Source organism: Delphinapterus leucas, chromosome 3 (assembly GCF_059928025.1).
Source record: "Delphinapterus leucas isolate spDelLeu-1000000601 "Yukka" chromosome 3, BTC_Dleu_Yukka2, whole genome shotgun sequence".
NCBI lineage: Eukaryota > Metazoa > Chordata > Mammalia > Artiodactyla > Monodontidae > Delphinapterus > Delphinapterus leucas.
The window spans coordinates 102,212,585-102,237,413 of record NC_143131.1 but is presented as its reverse complement, the minus strand read 5'-3'; the positions used below and the strand labels follow the sequence as shown (position 1 = coordinate 102,237,413).

Genomic DNA, 24,829 nt, shown 5'->3' with positions numbered 1-24,829 from the left:
TGGCTCTTGGGACTGATACATTAGTATTTTCTTAGGAAGATAATGTACAGTTTGCTATTGCAACGGTGGATCCAATTTTCAAGACTGAACGTCAGTGCTGGCTCCCAAAATGCCTATTTTACTTCTAAATATGGAGTTTTGTGTCCATATTAGAAAATTAGCTTTAGACATCAAGAAGAGGAAGAAAAGGATGTGTCTTTAGGATAAAATACTGTTTTCCTACTATTTATTGTTAGAAGTGAAAGGAATACTATTTTCCTTGAGAAACAAAACGGTCAGCTTTAGCTGTAATTGCCTTAAAATGTACACAACAGTGAACTTCACATCTACAGCTGCTGGAAACCCAGGCACCTTCAAGGGCATGACTTCTAAGTTCTCCAGGATTCCATTTCCTTCCAGTTTTATACCTAAGAGAGGGACGTTGTGAAAGATTAGGAGGGTCAATGCTAGAGTCAAGAGTTTCCTTAATCCGATGTAAATGAAATCCATCGTGGGCTTACTCATCACAAACACTTCAGGTTCTAAGGCGTGGTGACAGGTATACTTATCTCATGACAACAAGAAGACGGGTATGGAGCCTGGGTGAAGACTACTTGCTGGGTGCTCTTCTGTACCACCCTTGGAGACTAGATTGGAACCTGATCCAAGAAAGGGTTGGGTTAACTCTGAATCTGGGGTACTGTGTCAGGCCATGATGTTGGGAAGAGCCAGTGGGTGTGAGAAATGTTCCCATGGAGTTGTTTGCTCATCCCTTTCATTGGTGTCACAGACCCTTTATTGACGGTGTTGTGAGGCTGAAGGGCAAGTACAGAGGACTTTCTTATAAAAATATCAACCAATGATTTATTCACATTGAGATGTTAAAATATTACTGGAAAAGATTCATTGATGTGGTTCTAAACTTCCTAAGTGGCTACTGATATAAAGCAGCTGTAGAAAGTCAGATTTCCCAGTTTCCCAATTTCATAATTTCCCAAGTTTCCTAATTCCCAGCCCAACCCAGAAATGTCAAGACCTGCTCACATCACTTTGTACCCCATCTGCACCCATTTCTTTATTGTGTAAAAACTCACAGAAATACTCAAAAGCCCTTACTACCTTGGGTAGGAAAAGATACTTCTTCACCAAAGACGCATGTTCTATCATGAAATCAGACTCAATATTTTGACAACTTTAAACCTTTGGGCCTTGAAAGTATGGTTCCCATAGAAGACAAATGAGTGATTGTGAAGAAAGCACATGGTTTCAAAGTTATTTTGTCACCTAAAAAGCATGCTGACCTCCACTCTGACATCAGCAAAACCTCTTGAGTGGATTAAGTCTCACATCCACTCCAGGCCCATTACCAGATTTCCTTTCTGTTTTTTCCTCTCTCAGTGCTGAATTAGAGAGAGAGATACACATCCAAGGATGGTGCAGAGGCTCATCAAGCACAGAAGTGTGGAAACAGGGGAGAACTTGCTCAGTGTGGTTTCTGGAAAGTGCAGAACCACGCTTACCAGTTTTAACTGAAGGTGGCAATGTTCTACAATGCTGATCTGTCAAGGGCAGGAAACACCAAGATACTGCTCCTTGCTAAGGGAACAAGAGGCAGATGGGGGAGGTTTGAAAAATCCCTATCCTCTACCCTCTACTAGCCAGCTCCAACAGATGGCTCCCAGAATGCTGTCAGTAAAATGTTTCTTTTCCTCCTCGATGTGAAGTCATGTATCCAAATTAGGAATACAACTTTAGATACAAGAAGAGTAAAGGGGGTATATATCTTTAGGGTGCATGAGTGTTTTATTTTTTTACGAAACATTAAATGAATTCTATTTTCCAGAAACAAAGTGGTAAGTGTATGAAACCTAGTCCCACTTTGAGAGGGACGCGCCTCAAGGTCTGGAGGGGAGGAGAAATGGGAGGAAGAACTAGCCCAGCCTGCAGCCTCCTCTTCCTCTGGGCAGCCCCGTGGGGTCCACCCAAGCAAGCTGGTGGCCGGGTGGAGTTCTCCGTTATAGGCTGCAGAGAGGACAGGGAAGGTGCAGGGACGCAGCAAAGTGCAGATAGAGGCCCCTGCAGGACAGAGCCTGGCAGAGCCGCATTGCCTCCTTTCCTACTGCCATTTGGTACGCACTTCTCAGGCACTGTTACAAACAATGAAAAAAACCAAAACACTTACGTGTGTTTTAAAAGTTCCTCCAAATGCTATTTATTAATTAGAATTTTCCTAAAATGTCCTCCATCATTAAAATTATGAATACAATATATTTGTATAAAACTTCCTATGTTTCTGACCACAAGTCAAGTGTATGATGTCACTAGACGTTTTTACAACTCCGGAGGATGGATGAGCAGTGCTTCCGTATTCTCACTTGAAAATAAATGCGAACTGAGGGAGTTTCAAGTGTTATGTGGAAAATTACATACTATGCTGACTGCTCAACCAGGACTGAGGTTCCCTGACTCCAACTTTCTCTCCATAACACCGCAGAACTGCCTTATCAAAATTAAAATTATTCCCTAAACGTGCAATTCACATTTTCTCTATTTGGGTCACATGTAGGCAATGGAATTCCAGAAACCAGTAGTAAAACCTGGTTGTACTCATTTCAGATTCATTTTAAGCTAAATCCCAAACTGTACTCTCTGCCGAGATTTTGGTAACCACTGGCTATGCAGTAACATTAGGAAAATGGTTTTTAATAACAACTTTTCTTAGAAACAGTTGAGTGGAAGAATTTCCCTACTTTGTTCATCTTTAGCGGCATCAGCCTAAATGTAGAGTCATCTTATCACAGAAAATTTGTTCTGATTTCAGCTGCCAATTCTTTCAACTGGCTAAAGGTGGCAATTTCTTTCCAATATAAGCAAGACATATAGGAATACAACAGAGCTTGTTCAGAAGTGCTAAAGTCATTGGCAGAATGCTAAAAGACTCTTACAGGGTCCACTCATTCCACAAACATCTGTTCTCTGTGCACATGGCTGTAGGGGTACAGAGGGGAATGAAATAGACATAATCACCGTCCTTATGGGGCAAGCAGACAGTCAAGCAAGTATACAGATGAATGAGAAATTACAAAATGCAGAGCGCGCTTTGGTGGAAACAAGTAGGGTCCTGGAATAGAGAACAGCTGAGAAGCCTTATCATGGAGATGACATGTAAGCCAAGACCTGAGGGTGAGAAGAAGACAGTTATGAGGATCTGGGGGAAAATACAAGAGAAAAGACGATTCTGTGAAGATATGGGTAGAAGGAAGCCCATTCTCAAATGCCTAACGCAGGAGAGAATCTGGCAGGTTCCATAGTTCTTCTATCTAGAGCAGAGTGAGCTAGGGTGAAGGAGATCAAAGATGAAGTTGGGGGAGGCTGTCAGGGGCCAACTCACTTGAGGGTTTTATGGACCACAGAAAGGAGTTTGGGTTATATTTTAAGTGAAATGGGGTATTCTTAGGGGGGCTTCACAGAGAATGAAATGCTCTGCTTTACATTTAAAAATACATCCTTGTGCCTCCTCTGGGGGAAATACGGGGTGGCAAGGATTGATGGTGAAGAAAGAAGTCAAAGTATTAGTTCATGGTTGTTAACCCAATGAAACATAAAGGTGGCCCGACCTGGCTGGGGGCTGTTGAGATGGAGATAAGTGGACAGATGGGGATAGCCTTTGAGCACAGACGACTCAGGACCTGCTGATAGATGGAGTTGGAAATGAGGGAGAGGCAGAATCCTGGCTTCGGCCACAGAGTGGATGTTTCAGTAAACTGAGTGCTGATAGCTGAGGGGGCTCTGAGGAGGAACAGGTTGGGGATGGGGATTCAAGAATTCCTCTTCATAATTCCACAAGGCATCCAATGGAGATATCGAGTGGGTCATTAATTAGGAGGCTAGAGTGATGAGGTGAGTAGCAGCAGCAAGTAGGGGGCATCTGAAGCCATGAGAACGAATGAGCTATCAACCCAGAGAGACTTAGAGATTGAGAGGAGAAAGGATCCTACTGAATACTTCCATACCACTTGGATACGTAAAGGTCAAGTAGAGAAAGGAGAGGAGTTGCAAAAGAGACTAAGGAGATGTCAGAGTGTTAGAAGAAAAACAAGGAGTGAGGTGGTATCACAAAGCCATGGGAGGAGAACGTTTCCAGAAAGGCACGGCCAATAGCCTCAAATAACACAGCAATGCCAAGCAAGATGAGAACATCAGTGTCAATGGATTTGACCAACTGGAAGTTCTGACCTTCCCAAAAGAGGTGGAAGCCATACTGGAGATATTTAAGGTGAACAGGAGGTGGAGGACTACAGATCGAGGTTCCGTTAACTCTCTAAAGCATGTTGGCTATAAGTGGGGCCTGGGGTGGGAAGAAAAAGGAGCAGAGAATTAGGGTGGAGCCACCAGAGCAGTACTGTCTGCTCGTTTTTTAAGACAGGAAATAATTAGAGAGTGTTTGTATGGTGCAGATAAAAGAGGAATCAAATATCCAGAGAATATCAAAGTGTCAAACCAAATGAAGAGAAGCAAAGCAGCTGTCCCAAAGCTCAATTATGATACAAAACCCAAAGAAGTCGGCTTCCTTTTCACCTCTTTACACATTCAATCATCCATCCTACCTCAGATGTGTATGTAGCACCAGCAGTAGGCACTGGAGATACCATAATGAACAAAATTACCCAAAAGAGATTTTATTTAGTCTACTAGAGAAAACTGATATTAAACTACATTACCAATAATTTTTAAAACACAGATATTTAAAGAGGTGGAAAAGTACAGGGAGCTGGGAGATAATATAGTAAGTTGGGAGAGGGGTTCTAATATAATCTAGGCTTGCACTGTCCAAATAGGAGCCACTAGACACCTGTGGCTATTCGGCACTTAAAATGTGGCTGGTGGTACATATCAAAGTGCAAATTGATTTATTGGGATAAATATAAGGTATTATTAAATTAATCTCATCTACTTATATTTTTTCATATGACTACTAGAAGAAGTTTAAATTATGGAAACGGCCTACACTACATTTCTACTGAACAGCGGGAGTAGGGTGAAGGGCTGTGAGGAGGTGACCTTGGAGGCAAAAGGAGAGAAGGAAGGACATGTCACGTGAAAGAACACAGCACATCTGAGGAACCGAAGGAGGTCCCTTGATGAGACTGGCAGGCAGAAAGCAGGAGGAGAGCGGCATGCGAGGAAGCTTGCTCACCCAGGAGAAGAGTGCTTGAAGACTACGTAAGAGTTTCCCACTAAGAGAGTTTCCCACTGTGTATCCTGAGAACCATCTCGGGGAACTATTGCTTGATTCTGAGCACAGAGTGACATGATACCTCATCAGGGACGATGGATTAGCACCAAAGGTGGCCTAAGTCAGCACTTCTCAAACTCGAATATACACAAATGAGTCACCTGGAGAGCTTGTCAAGATACAGATTCTGATTCTGGAGTCTGGAGTAAGGCCTCAGGGTCTGCATTTCTAACAGGCTTCCCAGTGATGCTGGTGGTGCTGGCTGCGGTCTCGGAATGCACTGTGAGATGCAAGGGCCTGAGCAATCGATGCCACAGAAGGGTCTGGACTTTTGGAGATGATTCTTTACTCTCTCCGAGGATCCTTCAACTATGAGATTCTAGGATTCTGTTTCTATTACTTGAGTTTTTTAGTGATTTTTTTTTTTTTAGGGGAAGAGTCAGGGCAAAGAAGGTATGTGGACAAAGCGTGCTCATTTTAAAAGGGAAGAAACTGCCCACTGGGAGACAAAAGAAAAAGGATACACTTTCAGCAGGAAGTGGGGTGCTCTCAGAGACTCTATGAAGATCCAAAGCCAGTAACCACCCTCTCTCTCTCTAATCCTACTGTTGCCTTGATTGGGAACATGGGGCAGGGAAAACTGCTTCTCCCTAATGACAGGATTGACTTCTGAGAAGGAAGTCACTGTGGGGCCGCACAAGGTGAAAGGCACTTTGCTTCCGTACCGGTTTTTCCTTGTCCCTGTGCTTCATTTCTTCCCCTTCCTGCCTCCACGATGCTTTTCTCTCTACTTCTGAGTTCTCATGCTTCCTTACTGCCGATTCCCTTGAACTCATTTCTACCAAGAGATTTCCCCACCAGTTTTGACGGGGGAGGTATGTTTCTTAGAGTCCAATAAAACCAAAACATGGGAAAGGAGACTGGGTCTCTTCCCCAGACTTTGCTCTCCCTCTAGTACTGCCTCATTCCTGACTTTGTTAACTCTACAACCATCCAGAAAGTCAGGGAGCTAGGGGACTTAGATCAGCTCAGTGCTTTGTGACCACCTAGAGGGGTGGGATAAGGGAGGGTAGGAGGGAGGGAGACGCAAGAGGGAAGAGATATGGGGACATGTGTATATTTATAACTGATTCACTTTGTTATAAAGAAGAAACTAACACACCATTGTAAAGCAATTATACTCCAATAAAGATGTTAAAAAAAAAAAAAAGAAAAAATGTTCAAGGAGAGAAGAGGGGACAAAGATGCACTGTATTTAAGCTCTGCCACTGCCAGCCCTTTACATTATTTTTGACACTACTAGAGTTTTATTTTTAATTTTTCTATCACCCCCTGCTCCTATCTTTCCCCGCATTGACTTCATATCCTTTCTTTCAGAGACATAAGCAAAATGTTAATGGATTAAAAGCAGACAGAGGGGGCAGATCCGCTTTCCTAAGTTCTGTGGTTCATTCAAAGCGTTGGCCATACACATTCTGCAATGGCAGAAAAAAGCAGTGGATAAAACTGCCCTTATGAAAACGAAAAATAGAACTACCCTATGACCCTGCAATCCCACTACTGGGCATACACCCTGAGAAAACCATAATTCAAAAAGAGTCACGTACCACAATGTTCATTGCAGCTCTAGTTACAATAGTCAGGACACGGAAGCAACCTAAGTGTCCATCGACAGATGAATGGATAAAGAAGATGTGGCACATATATACAATGGAATATTACTCAGCCATAAAAAGAAACGAAATTGAGTTATTTGTAGTGAGGCGGCTGGACCTAGAGTCTGTCGTACAGAGTGAAGTAAGTCAGAAAGAGAAAAACAAATACCGTATGCTAACACATATATATGGAATCTAAGAAGAAGAAAAAAAAAAGTGGTTATGAAGAACCTAGGGGCAGGATAGGAATAAAGACGCAGATATAGAGAATGGACTTGAGGACATGGGGAGCGGGAAGGGTAAGCAGACGAAGCGAGAGAGTGGCATGGACATATATACACTACCAAATGTAAAATAGCTAGCTAGTGGGAAGCAACCGCATAGCACAGGGAGATCAGCTCTGTGCTTTGTGACCACCTAGAGGGGTGGGACAGGGAGGGTGAGAGGGAGACGCAAGAGGGAGGAGATACGGGGATATATGTATATGTATAGCTGATTCACTTTGTTATACAGCAGAAACTAACACACCATTGTAAAGCAATTATACTCCAATAAAGATGTTTAAAAAAAAAATTGCCCTAAGACAGGAATAAAGACACAGACCTACTGGAGAACGGACTTGAGGATATGGGGAGGGGGAAGGGTGAGCTGTGACAAAGCGAGAGAGAGGCATGGACATATATACACTACCAAATGTAAGGTAGATAGCTAGTGGGAAGCAGCTGCATAGCACAGGGATATCAGCCCAGTGCTTTGTGACCGCCTGGAGGGGTGGGATAGGGAGAGTGGGAGGGAGGGAGATGCAAGAGAGAAGAGATATGGGAATATATGTATATGTATAACTGATTCACTTTGTTATAAAGCAGAAACTAACACACCATTGTAAAGCAATTATACCCCAATAAAGATGTTAAAAAAATAAATTAAAAAAAAATTTGCCCTTATGTTATGATGACAACTGTACAAAAAATATGCCTCATGAAAAAAATACTAGAAAGAAATACAGCAATTTTGTTTTGGTAGCATGGTTAATTGTAGTTTTTACTATTTTAAAAAAATGAATTATGTCACCTTTATAATTATAATTTTGTTAAAGAAAAAGCAAAAATACTTATTTGACTAACATTCTCATCTACATGCTTTACTGTATGTAAATTTTTACTTCAGTTAAATAGATTTTTGTCATAAATGTTAGATTCTTTGCTGCATCAGGGTGAAGTGTTCATTTTCTTGATTGAGATCTTAGCAAATGTGTTTCCCGAATCTTTGAGTCCATTTTCTATTAGATCACGTGAAATGGATTAATCAGCAGGCTTTTCAGTTTAAACTGCTATACCACCTTTCATGCTTTTGGCATGAAACCTTAATAAAATTGGAAACAGGAGGTTTGTATATTTAGTATCACCAGCTATGTCACAGCAGCGTCAACAGGATAAATTTCATGTCAGTGTATTATTTTCGGTGTTGGCCAAAATCCTTGAAAATCTTAGAAAACCATACATTTTCAGAGTTTATCACAAAATTTGCAGGCACAGGGCTAAAAGTATAGCAGATCTGCAATGTTTCTAAATATACATCCAAAACAGCTTTTACCAGATACTGAGTTTAAAAAGTATGATTTTCCTTTACTCACTGTCAGACAAGTGATCTTCTCTACTGTTTAGGTATTGAAGACCCTTCAGGATCTCTTCTCAAACACACTCCAGGGCCATTTATAACTGTTACATAACCGAGTTTCCCAACCTCAACACGTCTAAGTTCTTAGATGCAAAGCTGCATTAATATTTATATGCTTTCTTTCATAAGAAAATTATACAATGAGCTGAGCAGATACATATTCTGAAAGAATCACAAGACATTTAAAGCACCATGAATTGAAACAAATGTGTATCTGAATGTCCAATTAATTAAAAGAAGCTCGAAGTCAATGAAATTGAATATGTTTGATTTGAATACCATATGTCGATTTAGTATTAGTCCTCATACGTATTTAGTCCTCATACGGAGAAAATATAGAGCAGAGTTAACACGCCCTGCCTCATGCTGTCCTCCTTTCCTACATGAGGAGCAGGGATTAAGCAGAGAAAACATGCCAACATTTCATAAATAACACCCTTTTAGAGGTGCAAATTTTTCACCCGTAACTTCCCTAATACTAATCCTTGCCCCACTCCACTAGCTGTGCGTGGTTCCTCGGACTACAACTGCTCTTCAGTTGCTCAACTTCATAGGGACTCTGTGGTCAGCAGAACTGGTTTCAAATGCAGAACTCTGGACAAATTATTTGCCTTCTGTGGGCCTCAGTTTCCTCATCCATAAAATGGGTATAATAATGGTCCTCCCTCAGAGAATTATTTTGAGGACAAATAAGCTGTGCACAGAAGACCTGGCCTAATGCCTGGTATGCTGAGCACGTAAGAAATAACTGGGAGTTCTCAGTAGCACCTGTGCAGCTCTAAGCACCAGCAAAGTTTGTTCTCAAGCTTCTAATTCCTAGTTCTTCCCCTCTCTCCTGCCTTCCTATGGTATCTGCACGTCCTTCACACTTGTGTTCAAAACTTCTTTTTCTCACAAAAATTCAGTTTAGGCATAGTGTAGTGTAATTGATGGCAAAGAGTTTAAAATATTATCCTTGTCAGGGGAAATACAGATTTTAACAGGAATCCGTGCTTTTGGCTAAAGGAAGGGCACTCCCAGGGCAGACTCGTGGGCGTCGGTGAGCGCGTGGAAGGTGCAGGAATGCTGCCCCAGGCCTCTGACAAAACACCCTGCCATCATCTGCCTTTCTCAGAGCCCACTGTGGAGCTGACCCAGGGCCCAGGGGTGAAGTGGGTGAGCCCTAGGCTCTATGTCTCATAGAGAGGCTCCCAAGGGCCAACAACTGGGCTCATTTGCACTCCTGTTCCTCTCAGAACACTTTAAAAATAACAGGCAGGAAGGGGAGGCACCAGTCTTGTCTTTGTAGCCCAAGAGCGAAGGCAGGAAAGGTGTGTGCTAAGTCCTGAGGTGGATCTGTGTGGTTGACAGGTTCTGATCAGACCATACGGGGAGCAACCTCGGGTGGAGTTCTGGGTGCGCCACTTTTAAGAGGGATGCTGGTAAATGCGACAGCCGCAAGAAAGCAAGAAGCATGAGCGGGATACACTCAAAACTGTGGAGGGAAGTTTTAGTTTGGAGAAGACAAAACCCAGGGTGACTGCCATCTCCAAACACTCAGTGGCACCCTTGCCCAGGAGGAACGGTCCTTCTCTAAGGTTCCTTAGGAAAAAGCCAGTTGTAAGGGATGGACATTTGAGGGACACTGATTTTGGCCGAACAAAAATTAACCTTTATGAATAGGCAGCTTTGTGAGACTGTGAGCTCCCTGTCACTCACGTGACAAAGTACAGGCTGATGACCCCATCAGGATAATAAGAGTCACTCCAAGGTCTGATGGACTTTGGACTACATTATTATTATTATTGGCCTTTAAAAATTCACTTACAATTAAAACATTTTCATTTAAATGTATAGAATAGTTGAAAGAATGAAAACAGTACAAAGAACACCTGTATACCCTTTACCCACATTCATCCCCTGTCAACACCGTACCCTTCTGCTTTTATTATTTGCACTTTCTCACTTTCTCTCCCTCTTAAACTAGATGATTTTTAGGGTCCCTTCTTCTACTGAGAGTTATGATTTTCGGCTTCTTTCCAGGTAATGGGATTTTAGAAAAATTGGGGTCGTGCCGTGAGCGCTCTTCACAGAACTTAGAGTAAAATCTGAACTCTGCGTACCATGACCCTCAGGGCCCTGTAGAGTCTGACCCTGACCGGCCCCCTGGCCTCATCCTCATTTTGATTGCCCCATGCAGCCACATTGGTTTTCCTTTTCTTCCTCATCCATGCTAAGCTCATTTCTGACTCAGGGGCGCTGCGCTTGCCTTCACTGTTCCTCACTGGCTTTCCCATGGCTGGGCCCTAAGAATGCTCCCTGATCCCCCAAACCCCCCTCCCTCCCCAACCACTGTGAGTTACTCTATCACATGCCTCATGTCACCTCTTATCACTACGTGGAAAAACCTGGTTTACATCTTCATTTGCCTGCCTTTTGTCTGTCACCCCGCAGAATGTAAGTGCCATTGAGAACAGGGCCTTGTCTACACCTTGCTTGTTACCCTGTCTTCAGTGCGTGCATAGACAGAAAACACAAAAGTTATTTGAGGAATGAATAAATAAAAGAACAACTGGGTCCAAGAACATCTATCTAGTCAAAGACATGTTAGTACAGGATGGGTGTTAACATTTGACAACCTACACAAGACAGAAAGTGCCTAACAAACTTTAGAAAGGTAAAGAGACACATCTTTACCTGGTGGAGTATGTTCTAAGTCACAGGAGGTTTAGGGAAAAGTTCCCCCAGAGGGTGCCCCATCCAGAAGAAGATGTGGACCCTTCTCAGAAGCCAATGTGTCTTGTGCCACCACCTGTTCGAAAAGACTACCATAAAGATGGAAACTGTGCAAGTGATCCTGGAGCAAACTCCTCCTAGGTTGTTGAAACAGGAAAGACTAAGGGGATGCGTTGGGGGTGGAGGGTTATTTCCACATCTGCATGCCCATGAAACTGACTGAGATTGCCTCAATTCTTTCAGAAATGGAGGGTGAAAACTTTACTATGTTGAGATTTCTTTCAAAGCGGCTCACAGATAATTCTACAGCGGTGCTTTGGAGAGATTGATTTTTCATGTGTTCCTTTTTCTAGGATCCCTCTTGCTCTATTAGAAAGTGGTTTACCAACCTCCAAATGGTCCATCAAATTGGAGGTGTACATGTGATTCCATTAAAAGAGGCCTGAGTCTTTCCCTCATATATCCATTTCCTGTCAGGTCTAATTATTGGTGATTACCTTGAGCACTGGATATTTGCTCTGGGTGAGTTTAAAGGCTTCTGAACTTGAAATTGGCCTCCTTCTCAACCACAGAAGAAATGTCTAACATCACCTACTGTGGAAGTGACTACAAGTCACAAGACCTGGAGAAAATGGAATAAACCAGCCCCAGGAAAATTCTTTTTAAAAGCTTCAGTTAATTCACTTAACTTGGTAAGCAAGAGAAGCTATTTAACAGAGAAAAAAAATGTTCTACTTCATCGGTGAGGGAAAATGCTAGCTTTTAAAGTTTTAAAAGGAAAATATCTTAAAATTAAATTACTATCCCTAAGTCTAGCTATATGACAGTATATGTAATGGATAAGACAACAGACTCCAGAGGCAAACTTCCTGGGGTTTGGATCCCAGCTCTGTAATGTAACTGCTGTGTGACACTGGGCGAGATAATTTACCTCTCTGCTCTGTGCCTCAGTTTGCCCATCTATATAATATAAACATCTTAAGAGTACAATACTTAGCTCACAAGGATTTTAGGATTAATTGAGTTAATACGAGTAAAGGGCTTACAGCAATACCTAGCATGTTAAGCACTACTGAAGTGTTTGCTATTATGTCTTCTTTCTCTCTTGCCCCATCTCCAATTTAAAAAAAAAAAAAAAAAAGAAGAAAGAAAATCTTGTATCTACAAAATACCTTTGGATACACCACCTAATTTTGATCCTAACAGTAGCCTGGCAACATTGGCAGAACAAGTTTCTTTTTTATTTTATAGATAATGAGTCACAGGCTCAGGGTCGTATAACCGATAGATGTCTGAATGCTGACTCAGACGGAGGTCTTCCGACTCTGAGGCCGGGGGCCCGTCCACTGCGTCTGCTGCCCTTGTCACTGATCACAGAGGTTTAACTTTGAACCTGGTGATGCCTTTTAAGGAGGCACATCCTGATAAGCCTTATGGCCAAAGCCTCTGTTAACCCCATAGATACTTGAGTGCATTTGAAATAAGAAAAATTTTGTTTAAATGGAGGTAAATGAAAACTTTTATTTGAACTTCAAACTATCTTCTGTGATGTTTCTGACCCAAACATTGAAGCATTACTTTCACTCATACAAAAAAAAAAAACCAAAAAAACAGAGATAAACAAACCTAGATAGACTAATTATTTTCCCCATCTCATCGAAACAAAATGTTGAAAGAAAACAAACGTCCCAAGAGAAAAGTAAATTAGCTTTGCACAATCCTTTCAGTTCGAAAGGTCTAGAGTTCTAGCAGCTGCATAGGTAAGGACGATCTATTTATTTTCAAACACAATACACATAATTCTAGGGTTATCTTAAGTCTTCCATCATCCGTGGTTCTCAAGATTCTAGTTACTATCAGAGGTCCAGCTTTGGCAAGGTTAATGGTGATGCCTTAGAGTAATTACTTGGAAAAATAATAAACATCATTTCACAGTTTAATGCTATGGTATCATTCCCATCAATATCCTTTTTTATTTTCACTTTTGCCCATCACAGAGAGAAAAGCAGAGAGGCTTAATTTGATTTACAGAGGGAAAAACAACCCTGAATGTACTTTTTTTGTCAAGGGTCGGGGGTGTGCAGGGAGAAAAGGTCAGCCAGCTGGTTTTCATCTATACGCCATAATTCTCTGTTTAGTTTACACGATTAAACTCCAAAGCTTTGCTTTAATCTTAACTGTTACAGTATGCCTTACTGCAGATTCTATCATGTCGCATCCCTGATAGGGTTTCAGACTTTGGCAAAGCACCATCCCCCAAGCTGGTTCTTGCCATATGGGTAGTAAATGCATCCAACATTTTTTCATTGGCGCCTGCATCATTATGTTTTGTCACCAATGGTTTCTCGGGTTTGCAGTAAATTGCTGCGTATACTGTGGTTTGGAGCTGCCGCGATGATCGCCTACATTTATTTGTAAACAGCTGAGTCCTCATTAGGGCCTCCCTGTCCAGTTAGTGAGGATGACCTAACATCTGTTTGTTGAGGGTCGGGGGTAAGTGGAGAAGCCATAAAAGAAAAAGAAAACAGAAAGCAGGAGCAACCAATGTGAGGGGGAAGGGATGCCAGGAGGAGTCCCCCCCACACTCTAAAAGGCAGGATAAGGAGAAGAGGCGGGGAGCAAAACTTACCTGATCTGTCTTCGTTTTGCGAATCACATCTTCGGCACAGTTCCGGGATGGTCTTGAGTGACGTGACTGAATACTGAATGGGAAGCCAGAGGAGGAAAAAGTGTAAAGTAGCAATTCAAAATAAGAGCATTACATTCACTCAATTGGCCAGAAAATCAAAACACAAGAAGGGATACTTGAGTACAACACATATCTCTAGAAAGTCTATCTAATTTTACCCTAAATGGGCTGCTTGGTGATCTGGCAGCATCCCAGACTCTACCTATAAGCATGTAAGGAGATGCAGATTAAAAAGAGGGCTGGACAGTCCTTTAACAAATAAGGTGGGGTGTATCCAGCAGACATTCTATCTCTTCTGCTACTTGTACAAGATGGAAGGATTTTCTGTCCTTGACATTTTCCAGAAGATGGCCATAATATTTGCATTCTGAATCCTAAGAGTGAATCTATGTGTGGAAAAAAAAAAAAAAAAAAGCCAAGAGGAGCCCCCAGCTTCCTGCAGCATCCAGGGCAGCCAGGAGCTATATCTCCTGGACTACAGAAATGTCCCTAATGTTGCTACTTGCCACAAATTTTACTGTAATCTCCATGGGAAATACCAGGATAATGCTATGAAAAGTGAGAAGAGCATGGTTCTGTGTTTGAAAGCTCATCTGTTTCATGGATAGATTAGTCTGAATTGAAAGAAACCACCTTGCAGGCTCAATCCCAGCACCAACTCAGGGGCCGGCTATCAGGATAACAAATTATGACATAAAGGGGCATAAAATCAGCAGAGCGACAACAAATTTAAAATCAATAACTATGATGTATGGGGACGAAGTTTGATTCTTTGGAGAAGCGTGTTTTAAAACAAAATAAATAGGATGAACTCTGTCTTTAATCAAAGGCCAAGTCAGGCTCTGTCTTCGATCATACTTTAATTCATAAAATACAGCTTTCTAAAAATAGTTTGCTCTGTACCTTTATGAAACAATGCTCTTATGTAAATGAGCATGGATTCCGAATGACTTCACTGTTACAAAAGTGGAAAGGGGATTGAGAAAGAACATTTAATCTAAAAGAAAAATGATCATGGGAAACTCATTAGGATTATTCTAGCATTACAAATGAGGAATGTGTAAATAGGACACATTTGTCAATACGAAGGTGCTTTAGTTAACTTGATGTTGACAAATGAAGCGAAGTGTCCACACTGAGACCATCCCACATGCCCCACCCCCGTGCTTTCCACCCAGCATCAGGACAGCTAGACAGAGGGAGGTGCAGTTGGACCTACTGTCAGTTCACCAATTGCATATCACAAACAAATTAAATTTCCAGTACTTCCAAGTGAAAAATGAAATCTCAGATGACTAATTAGAGAAATTACTCTTACCTGTCTGATGCAATAACATCCTGTTTATGTCAGCCATTCCTCAGAGACTACAGGTGCTTTAGCAAAACGCATTCACATACTCGAGGGCGGGAGAACTGCCTCTTAAGCCAAAAATGAACTCCAAGGATTTTATTCCCCTTTTATATTATGCTCTTTGGGAGTGGGGGGCGGGTAACATAGGTATAGAAGGCATTTTTCTTGTTCCTAATAAGTTACCTTATGTTTCTGGCCAAGTACAAACTCTCTAAGGAAATCTGGTAGCTTCTTGAGACCAGCTGGTACAGGTTAAATAATTACACAGTTTGTAATTCAATTAAAATTGGGCCTTTTGTTTTGGTTGCCATGTGCCCCATGAAAGCACCCTTTGGCAAAGTCTTACCCTCGTTCCTTTTTTTTTTTCCTTTTCTTCCAAGGCAAAATTTTAGAAAGAGGAAATTTCAGATTGATTGTGCTTAAATATAGTTAATGATAAGTTCAATAAGTTGCTCAGTGGGCTTAATGATATGTACTTGGCTAAACCGGGTACGCTGCTATCTGCATTTCCAGCCACATGCATCCTGTCACCTCCCAGCCCAAAGTCAGACATGTCACAATCTACAATTTATTAGCTTCACCTTCAGCTCCTCCAATGTGACCTCAAAGGTCCACAGTATGCAATCGCTTTTAATTTGATGAGGTTTAAATTTGAACAACCCAGGCTGCCTGGTTGGTGTAGGGACTGAGCTCCAGGCAGAGACTAGCCTGGCTGAGCCCCATCCGCTGCCTCAACCTGCATCACACCTGGCAGCTCTGCCTCTTGATCCATGGTCACACAGGAAGCCACTTTTGTGCGGGCATTCATGTCAGTAATTTGGGAATAATGCCATTGAAGAAAAAGTCAGGTGCTGCTCCTGGTCAGGGAAATAAAAAGTATAATAATCTAAGAAAAAGATGATGTGTAGGCCAGAAAATCAGTTTTGGATAACTGTAAGGGTATATGGAATGTCAAATTCAGCAATGACTCCAGTCTACACTGTGAACAAATCTACCATTCTTTACAAGGACACACATGAAAAAAAAAATCAATTTGTAGATTTCTTTCAGCAAGTACACTGCTCTTTGCATAGAAGATAAAGCTTAAGAGAGTGCTGTATAGATGGTTAAGTTGTGATATGAAGCGATACAGTGGAAACACACAATTCACAAAACGAACACGCAAAAAAAATTTCATATCTGCAAATCTGGGAATAAGCAAATGACCCAGGAAGTCTCTTTCACAAGTGCATTGTGATACCATCTGGGAGCTGAAAGGGAAGACTTCCCAGGCCTTCATCCCAGTTCACAGGACAGATGGCCTTTTATAAGGAGCTGTTAGGTCGCCAGCCCACTGCATTCTCAGGACAATGGCCAGCTCCCAGGGTAGCAACTACTGTTATTTTAGCCTTAACAGAACCAAAGACCCATGTACCTTCCCTGTCTCTTGATCCCAACCCAAGCCTTTATATTCTGTTCCCTTGATTCCTGTTATCTTTGGGTGATAAGAGAGGAGAGGGGCTTGCAGATGGCTGAGAAGTATTATATTTCCTCCCTCTATGTTGCTCTCTAATTTATTCTTTTTCCAAACATCTTTCAGTGGAAACACCCTTTTTGATCCAAACTTCTTTTCCACTCCTCCATCATGCCTCAAGAAAAGCCCCTGCCAAAGGTTGAACAGTTGTCTCCGCTTCTTCAATGCCCCTGTGCATTCAAAGTTCAGTTCCCCTTCAGTTCCTTTACTCCGGGGGCCTCCTTGACTGCAATGCCTTCCTCCGGCCAGGCAAATGCCACTGCTCTGCAAGGCCAGCTTGAGTTCTGCATTTTCTGTGAAACCCTGGCTGACTGCTTCAGCCCTTACTCACCTCTTTTTAAAATTAATTAATTAAATTTTAATTGAAGTATAGTTGATTTACAATGTGTTAATTACTGCTTACAGCAAAGTGACTCAGTTATATATATATATATATATATATATATACACACACACATTCTTTTTCATATTCCTTTTTTTTTTTAAGAGAAAAGAAATTTATTCCCTCACAATTCTGGAGGCTAGAACTCCAAAGTCAAAGTGTCTATAGGGCCATTCTCCCTCTGAGGGCACTAGGGAAGAAGGTTTCCTTGCCTCTTCTAGCTTTGGGTGGTTGTCAGCAATCCTTGGTTTTCCTTGACTTGTAGACACACCAGTCCAATCTCTGCCTCTATCATCACATGGCATTCTCCCTGGGTATCTGTGTCTAGATTTTCCTCTTTTTTTTTTTTTAATTGGAGTATAGTTGCTTACAATGTTGCGTTAGTTTTTGCTGTGCAGCAAAGTGAATCGCCACACACATACATATATCCCCTCTTCCTCGGATTTCCTTCCCATTTAGGTCACCACAGAGCATTGAGAAGAGTTCCCTGTGCTATCATATTCTTTTCCATGATGGTTTATCACAGGATATTAAATACAGTTCCCTGTGCTGTACAGTAGGACCTTGTTGTTTATCCATTCTCTATACGCCAGTTTGCATCTGCTAACCCCAAACTCCCACTCCCTCCCTCTCCCACCTCCCATCCCCTTGGCAACCACCAGTCTGTTCCCTAGGTCCATGATTCTGTTTCTGTTTCATAGATAGGTTCATTTGTGTCACATTTTAGATGGATGCAACTAGAGATTATCATGCTAAGTGAAGTAAGTCAGAAAGAGAAAGACTCTTTTCTGCCCTTGATAAAAAAGCACCTTGCCTTGTGAAAGACAAGGCAAGGTGTTGTTCCCTTGGGCTGGGCTGCTGTTCCCTTGGGCTCTGCTGGCTTCCACAAGTGCCTAACGGAAAGGATGATATCCTTGACTTATACATATGCATGGCACACAATGACTTACTAACTACTCACCTGAAATACTAAGCTGTACACACATTTGATTAATCCCTGGGCATAATATTATAGACGGTCAAAGGAGTTCTTTCATATACAGGTCGTAAGTGGCAATTTCTTCCACGCTTCCATACTTGCTCTAAAATTAATTAGCTTTCTAAAATGCAAATTTGACTAGGGTGCTTCTCTATTTCAGATCTTTCAGTGGCTCTGCACTGCCTGTAGAAGAAAGGCCACATGCCTTAGCATGGCACGTGCAGCCCTCCACGAGCTCAGACATCTCTCCCCATGGTCGTCTTCTCTTTTTTTTTGAATCTGCTGTTCTTCATCTATTTAAAAATCTTTATCCAAGTATAACTGATAAACTTTAAAGAAACTTCACATATTTAAAGTGTACAGTTTAATGTGTCAGCATATGTATACACCTATAAAATTATCACAATCAATATAATGAACCTATCTATCAATTCCAACAATTTCCTTGTGCTTCCTTGTAATTCCTCTTCTCTACTTCTCCATGACATTTTTCCATCCTCAGGGTACTTTAGTAACAGTAAATTTCTTGTGGCTCCCCCACTATATCTTCTCTGAGCCTCCCGGATGGAACTTATCTCAGCTTCCAAAGTGTGGTGTCCAGACGAGTGGCATTAACACCATCTAAGAACTTTGTTAGGAATTCACATTCTTGGGCCTCATCCTAGAAACTTTAAGGGCAGGGCCCAGGAATCTGTTTTTTCACAAACCGTTCAGGTGATTCTGATGCATAGCTAAGTTCAAGAACCACTGCTCTTTATTTCCTTATCTTGGGCATATGTCCATTAAAGAATCCATCATGTGACATTTCATCTATATGTTTACATAATTTCTTTCTCTGCTTCCTGAGGGTGTGGACAATATTTTATTTACCAAAGAAACTAGGTACTTGTTGAACTGAATGAATTCTCCTATGTAGCCCATAATTTGGGTGGCAATATTAATACTAATAATGGTAGTACTTAATATTTATAAAGCACTAATCTTAGAAAATTCCATAACTACCAGTCTAGCAATGTAATCATGCTATATTTAAAAGAATAAACACTTCTCATATATTAACAGCATGAATGCTGGCTGATGCCTTAGCTTTGTGTATAAAGACAATGGATTTGGAGCCAGAAGCTCTGGATTCGAGTCCTACTTCTGACATTTATTAACTCTGTAGTTCTGGACAAATAAATCATTTCCTATCTTTGGAGCTCAGTTTCTTTATCTAGAAAACACAGATAATCATAAGAGATAATGTAAGTGAAGTCAATTTGCAAGCTGTAAAACGATGTTAAATGTTCTGGTCTCTTCTCTCGACTCATTTTTCATGGGTGTTCCTTATCTTCGTGCCTCTCATGATTTGCAGCTCAGTACATCAAGATGTGAGAACTGATGAGGTAGGAAGAGGTGAGCCAGGTTCGGACTGGAAAGGAAAAAAGGAAGGACAGCCAGCCTGTCTCAGCACCTTATTTGGCTTCTTTGGTCTTTCCTCATCCAAGAGAACCCACGGCCAAGAGCAGGCATTGAAACTTAGCTTCACAAACTACACAGAGCTGCTATGACGTAAGACAGTCCGACACGTCCCAGCTTACATCGACGTTGTCACTCTGCCATGCAAAACAGTTTGAATATGCGTGGGATTCATAATAACAGACTGTGATTTCTACATTGGGCTTTGGGGATCTCTGACCACCCTACGTACTATTCGGGACTGAAAAGCTTTGGCCCTTGCTCCTGAGAAGTGCAGCCAGTTGGGTGAACAAGCGGGCATTACTCAAACGGTCGTGAGCCACAGAAAATGAAAGAACTAGAATCCCGACACCTTTTCAAGCTAGAGACTTTTAAACAACTTAGGTCGCATTAAGTTTCCAAAAGAAACAATTAGGCCAGTCATCCGAACAGCTATACTAAAATTCATTGTTTCTCACGTAGCTTTCCAAAATTCAAGCAGGCCTCTCCACAGTCACACAATAAAATGACAGAAATGTGTCCACGCAAAGCTGGTAGTGAAAGCAAAGACACGCAGCTCAAGTGAGTTTTTCAGAAGCACAATACTTTCCTAAAATTGTGACCTCCTCTCCAGTGGCCTGACCTCCCAATTCAGGAAAGGGGGGTCCTGACTTCATGCCCTCCCTAACAGATCAGGCTCTGTTTTCCCTTCTCTGAGGATGTGGTACTCACAGGGCACGCCTTCATCACGCTAGCTCGCAGCTTGTGCTCAGATCCCCTCCTCTCCCATCTCAGACTCAGGCTCTGCCCTTTTCTTCTCTTCAGCTACTCTCTCAACTTCAGCTCTCTCCTCTGATCCCATAAAATTAAAGAAGCACCCCTGCCACCTCAAGACATGCTGCCTCCTCAGTTGGCCGTGGGTGGAGTTTCCTGCTCCTGGGTTCACAGCCATCTGTTTTGAAAGAACTGCCTTGGTTCTTTTTTTTTTTTTTTTTTTTTTTTTGTGGTACGCGGGCCTCTCACTGCTGTGGCCTCTCCCGTTGCGGAGCACAGGCTCCGGACGCGCAGGCTCAGCGGCCATGGCTCGCGAGCCCAGCTGCTCTGCAGCATGTGGAATCTTCCCAGACCGGGGCATGAACCCGCGTCCCCTGCATCGGCAGGCGGACTCTCAACCACTGCGCCACCAGGGAAGCCCCTGCCTTGGTTCTTGTCTCCACTTCCTCACCCCTGCATTCACTCCTCCAGCCACGACGACCCGCCATCTGTGCTATCACCCACAGGCACTGCTCTTCTTATGGCCACCAAAGAGTTTTAACTGGAAAATCCAGTGGCACTTTTCAAACCCTTCTCTTTCTAATGACCTATCTCCCACTCTGGACCACTTCCTTTTTTAAATTCTTTAAATCATCCCTCCCCCTCTTTTTAATCTCCCTTAGTTTTCTTCCTGTATCTTTGAAAACTTCTTTCCAGTCTCTTTTGTAGAAGCCTCTTTTTCCTCTCATCTCATAGGACATACATCTGCATAGTTCCTTCCTTGGAACATTCTTCCCTTTCCACATTCCATGTTTCACAGGTGACCTTACGGACTCCCACAGTTTCAACTGCCACCTTTACATAGTACAGATACTGGTGATCTACATGTTCATATAAGTATCCCAGTCTGATTTAAATATATTTCTTTCCACCATTCAGGCTCTATTAAAGAAAATTATTGTGAATAATACTCTTTTCAAATGCATTTGATTTTTGCTCTTGTTCCTTGTTTTTATCCTATGTGCCAAGAGGTACTTAAAAAATTAATAATCATCAAATTCTCTTATGCTAAAACATTGCTTGTGGTTGGTATTTGGGAAGATTCAGTAATTCGTTCTGACCATATTAAGAGTATGCCAGGAATGACTCTACTGTAATGCTACATATATTGTAATGTGTGTAGTCAGCCAAAAGATTAAGGTCCACATTGGTGAAGGTGATGAGAGCATAGTACTGAATGATCCTCACCTGCTGTGAGAAGTGGTCATGGATGGGAAAAGACGGGGGTGAATGAGGGTGGCCACAGGTGACCGAGGGACTGGGCAGAAGTCATTTTCAACACCGTGGTTACATGCATGGATTCCAGAGCTAGACTGCACGTTATAGCCTGGCTTCACCATTCTCTAGCTAATTAAACTTAGTTACTCCATCTCTGTCTGTCATCAGTTTCTTCATCTGTAAACAGGTACTCATGGCATCTACATGAGAATGTGGCCGTGAAGATTTTCAGCTAATAATGTGAAACATCAGGAATAGTGTCTGATGCATAGTATGTGTTCAATAAATGTTAGTTACTATTATCATTTAATTAAGAAGTATCAAAAATGAGCATTTAGAAATGAAGCCAAAATAATGGTAACTATTGAGGCAAAAATTACAAAAGACTTAGAAAAGAAAGTTATCTCACAGTAAGGCAGATAGATGGCTGGCTTTACATCTTGTTTGACCTCAATGATTGCCTGGTTTTAAATGTGAGCCAATAATTCATCACTACCAAAATACAAAGACTGACTGTCAAGAATGGAGTTTGATATTGTGATTAAATGTAACCTACTATTAAGTTAATCTGGCATTTCATAATATGCTCAATTGTTATCATAGGGTATTGTAAACTCTGTGAGAGCACAGAACAAGTCTGTGTCATTCACGCCAAGCCTAGAACCATGCCTGGTGCACTGTAAATGTTGAATACATGCCTGTTGAGTAGACTGACATAAAATCTAGTTGTTCATAAATGGTAAATAGTTTGTATAAATAACCTGCAGAGTCAATCTAATAAATGCCATGACTATTGGGCAAGATGAGAACGTTCAGGGCTATCTGCAAAGTGAGAGAACAGCAAATTAAAAAATCTGGCAGCTGCTCATTCTTCTTGGAAATCACTCTATCCATAAGGTTGCTCTCTACCACCTCAGGTAGAGATATCAGTCAGGTCCAAGATTCGGAGTCTGAGGACCTGGGTTCTAGACCTGGACTCTAAGAGTAGTTATGGGACATGAATTCACAATTCATTTTGCCTGGATTAGATTATTCCTAATTCCTTTCCTGGCAGCTATTAAGAAAATGGTAACACATATATAATATTAGAACAAGTGTGAGGTTTTGGATAGTGGGGAGGCTGGAGAGGGGACCAATGAGAGGTTAACTGAGACTTGAATACAAGATATTGCAAAAAGAATACTGAAAAATGTTGGGTCATTTTGAAAAGCTGATGAAACTAGATCCTACTGAGAAGCACTAAGAAAAGTTTAAATATAAGTAAGTTTAAAGTAAGCACGGTGATGGCTTGGAAGGGCAGGGCTGATTGACGGGGACGAAGCGAAGAAGGGATGGAGGCAGTCAGAGGCCACCTAAACGTCTTGTTCACATTCTAGGAAGCAAAGAGGAAAGGATAATAGGATCTTAGACCGATCCCTTGCTAGAGAGGAGGGGCAAGCCAGGTTCTCTGCACCTTGAATATCCTTCTAGTCTTTTTCACACCTAAAACTGGAACAAAAGCTGTATTCTTTACCCTCCCTAACTCAGCGTCTAAGTCCACTGTGATAAGCCCTACACACCCTTTCTCAAGGTCTCCCACTGCTGTGAAGCAGCTCTTGGTCAGAATGTAATGAAATCTGGGAAGCGTTAGTGGAATGACTTGAGCAAAAGGTAGTGCACACAAAACAGAGTGGGTCAGGTATTTTAGTGCAAGAGATGCCCAGTCTGTGGGATGGGAAAATGTAACTCACTGAGAGTGAGATTTATTTGCTGTAAGAAGTTATTTTTCTACCAGTGATTTAAGCACCTTAGGAAAATGAATCCACATAAGTCTGTGCTATTATTCTGGGTTGCAAGGGCTTGGGTCAAAGGGGATAATAAAGTGGAAGGACACTTATTTATCTTGATCTCATTTGATTTGCACAAAACATAGGCTATGCAATTTCCGAAACTGTCAACTTTCACCAAAGCCGCAGTCATGGTGACACAGAAAGGCAACAAAATTTCCTGTGTTGAGGAATACAGCATTGCACTTAATTCTATTTATGTGTGTGTGCACATATGTGTGTGTGTCTATTTACCTGTACATGTTTATATGTACATGTAGGTATTTGTATACAGACGCACATATATATATACATGTATTTGTGTCTGTATATAAATATGGGTGTGTGTGTTTACATATGTACATATATATAAATTTTCATACCTTCTCCATAAAATCCAGGATGCTAGGTAGAGATGGATTATTATCGTTTTACAGATGGAAAAGTTGAGGAACAATAAAATTAAGAGACTTGCTTAAGTTCTCTTAGCTTGTTTTCATTTTATTTATTTACACTATATACCAACTCCCTTACTTCCAAAAAGCACTTTGCAATTGCTTCAATGACAGTTGGGGATAGTGATGGGTGAGATGACTGGTCCAGAGATGATTCTACTCAACCAAGTTGCTCAGAAGAGAAAGAGTAACACAGTCAAACAGTTCTGTATCGAAATCTTGGCCCGGCCACTTACCTACCTGTAACCTTGTGAAAGTCAGACTCTCTCTCTAAGCCTCATTTTTTCATCGGCCAAAGAGGGGATAAAAATAGGGCTTGCCTCGCAGACTTGATGTGAGGCTTAAACAGGACCAGTGTTTAAAGAGTTCAGTCGGTGCATGGCATGGCCAACATTTGATGGCTCACGAGTGGAGCGCTCGCTGCAGTGGATCTGTGGTTTGGCCTCTGCTTTATTCAGTCCTGTGTATAATCCTATTTTTGAGGACAGCAAATTGGCCTCTCTTCATAAAATAAATACATCACGGGGGACACTTCCCTGGTGGCACAGTGGTTAAGAATCTGCCTGTCAATGCAGGGGACACGGGTTCGAGCCTTGGTCCGGGAAGATACCACATGCCGCAGAGCAATTAAGCCCATGCGCCACTACTACTGAGCCTGTGCTCTAGACCCCGCGAGCCACAACTACTGAAGCCCGCGTGCCTAGAGCCCACGCTCCACAACGAAGAGTAGCCCCTGCTTGCTGCAAGAAAGCTTGCAGGCTTTCTCTAGTTAGTGCAGCAATGAAGACCCAATGCAGCCAAAAATAAATATAAATAAATAAACAAATTAGAAAAAAATACATCATGTCTACCAAGAACCCTATGTTAAAATAATATTCCAGAGCATTTCTCTTTTTTAAGACAGAGAGATGGCTTCCATAGGAAT

The 24,829-nt window shown here is 41.8% G+C and overlaps 1 protein-coding gene across 1 annotated transcript in view; it reads right to left on the bottom strand.

The window, feature by feature from the left end:
* Positions 1 to 24,829, bottom strand: part of SNCAIP (synuclein alpha interacting protein) — a 74,641-nt gene that overhangs the window by 46,230 nt on the left and 3,582 nt on the right. The window contains 2 exon segments of the mRNA XM_089909227.1: positions 13,892 to 13,964; positions 16,637 to 16,776. Of these exon segments, the coding sequence (XP_089765353.1) occupies positions 13,892 to 13,964; positions 16,637 to 16,776 (213 nt within the window).